This window comes from Cynoglossus semilaevis, chromosome 7 (assembly GCF_000523025.1).
Source record: "Cynoglossus semilaevis isolate Cse_v1.0 chromosome 7, Cse_v1.0, whole genome shotgun sequence".
Lineage (NCBI taxonomy): Eukaryota > Metazoa > Chordata > Actinopteri > Pleuronectiformes > Cynoglossidae > Cynoglossus > Cynoglossus semilaevis.
Genome location: NC_024313.1, coordinates 13,118,415 through 13,120,692, shown reverse-complemented (window position 1 = coordinate 13,120,692; position 2,278 = coordinate 13,118,415). Strand labels below are relative to the sequence as shown.

At 45.7% G+C, this 2,278-nt stretch overlaps 1 protein-coding gene across 1 annotated transcript in view; it reads right to left on the bottom strand.

Moving 5' to 3' along the window:
• Window positions 1-2,278, bottom strand: part of col12a1b (collagen, type XII, alpha 1b) — a 52,310-nt gene that overhangs the window by 32,962 nt on the left and 17,070 nt on the right. Inside the window, exons 17-20 of the mRNA XM_025057066.1 lie at window positions 1,569-1,718; window positions 1,321-1,440; window positions 887-1,051; window positions 492-638 (exon numbers count right to left, since the gene is read on the bottom strand). Of these exons, the coding sequence (XP_024912834.1) occupies window positions 492-638; window positions 887-1,051; window positions 1,321-1,440; window positions 1,569-1,718 (582 nt within the window). The remainder of the gene's footprint in view (window positions 1-491; window positions 639-886; window positions 1,052-1,320; window positions 1,441-1,568; window positions 1,719-2,278) is intronic.

Genomic DNA, 2,278 nt, shown 5'->3' with positions numbered 1-2,278 from the left:
GAATTCAGGGCCTAAAGTTCAGCCGCGGTATTTTGAACCAGAGTCGGAGAAGAGCGACAGCTCCAGGCAAAGAAGAACCCCGTCCTTTAAATATGGCCTGACATTTACTGCTGCTGGAAAATATGGAGCTCACGCTCATTACCTCCGTGTGCTGAGAGAAGGCTGGCTAAGTGAGGGTGAGGGGTTCTTACTATTAACCCAAAAGTAGCTAAAGGTTAGCCAAACTGAGTTGTTACAAACTGTAAGGGTTTAGAACAAAAAGTTAGCTAAAAACACAGAATGATCCACCTTAATAAACTTAAGGTGGACAAAGTCAGAAAACTAGTTAGTTATACTGGTTACTGTTGAGTGCTAAAGTTTGATTAAGTGTTAGCATAAATGTTGACCTCCAGAGGTTTGTTACACAGCAGGTTAGAAATGATCCAAAACAATCGATCGTTAAATAAAACAAACCCCGTCAGAAAATCAAACGCTCCCGTCTTTATTCCCACCTGAGCCCTTGACGCTGTTGCACAGGTTGGTGGACAGATCGTCCACGATGTCCACCAGGAACTGGAAGTCCTGGACGTTGTACATGTGGATTTCGTCCGGGTCGGTGGCGATGGACCTCAACTCGTTCTCGTCTGCGTTCTTCACACCTAAACAGCGACAATGGCTAACCATTAGGTTGGTTTAAAAGAGCAGCAAGCTAAAGGTTAGCTAAAGGTTAGCTAAAGGTTAGCTAAAGGTTAGCTAAAGGTTAAACTGCAGGAGCTAATGTTTAACAGAAAGACAAAAAATGATCATTTTAACAATTATTAATAATTTAAACTTTATCGACCAACGGTTTGCTGCCCCCTATAGGCACCACATATGTGGTTCCTCTGGGAATGGAACCAGTTCTCACCGACGGCGTAGAGTTCGATGCCCTCGTTCTTCAGGTTCTGGGAGCTGAGGATAATCTCATCCTGAGACTTTCCGTCTGTGATCAAGACTCCGATTTTTCTGGAATCTTCTCTCATTCCAACGTTTGCTTTAAAATTGTTCTGCAGGATGTACTTCAGAGCCAGACCTGGAGAACAAGAACAAGAGTTCTAACAAACAGTTCTAACACAGAGTCCAGGTTCAGAAAATGTTTGGACTTTTGACTGTTCTTCTTTTGAGAAGGTTTTTCTAAAGAACTTCTCTTTGTTCTTCTCCTGGTACTGATTCCACCGGTTCCACAGACACCAGTGAACGTCACTGTTGTTGTTGTTGTTGTTGTTGTTGTTGTTGTTGCTGTTGTTTACCTCAGTGACACAGATAATGATTGGTTAGTGGCGTGGGCGGCTGTGACTCCACCTGTCATGGTGTTTCCTCCTTTGTACGGCAGGTTGTTGACGGCCTGCAGCAGCTGGGCTTTGGTGGGGTGTGCGTTCAGATGCCACTCGGTCTTTGGGTCACCACTGTACTGAGCCAGACCTGCAGAGAAACCACAGCTGTATGTACCCACCTCCACCAGCAGGGGGAGTTTAAAGTCAAGTGTTGTGGAACATCGAACATCTAAAGATAAACTGTGCGAAAAGGTAGCCTCAAATGTCGGCAGTTACCGATCTGGACCCGTTCGGGACCGATGTTGAAGACGCTGACCATCCGAGCTATAAAGTTACGGATGGTTTTGAAGTTGATGCGACCGATGCTCCAGGATCCGTCCACCAGGAGCATGATGTCGGCTCTGGCCGAGGTCTTACACTTGGCTTCTGAACAGAGACACAAGGAGGAAGGAGGTGAGGAGTGAGGAGACAAGGAGTGAGGAGACAGGACACCGAGGTTCCTCCACCACCTCCCATTCAGAAGTCCATAGAGAAAAGCAGTGAGACTCCACACAGACTGACCACAGGAGGCAGCAGAGGACCACCAGCCGCTTAAACCAGTGAGTTTCTCCATGAGGTTTGGTTGAGCAGTTTACAAACCGTGTTCTGAGCCAGAAATTTGGTTTCAACTATTGTAAACTTGGAGTCATCAAGATTAGAAACCTGTCGTTTTTATAAGAGCCTACCTGAAGGAATGGGTTCTGAACTGAAGGTTCTCAGTTCTACTGAACCGTTTCATTGGACACAGAGAGTTTGTAGAAGAAGAAAACAGGACGAGAAATAAAGTCCAGGACAGACATGTTTTTACAGCACTGGTTTTTACAGCGTTTTTTCACACAAACAGGAAACAGTTCACACTACAACATCCTGTTGTCTCAGTGCCGTCGTTCCAGCATCACTTTCTTCTTCTTCTTCTTCTTCTTCTGTCACGGTGCAGCCCCTCATTC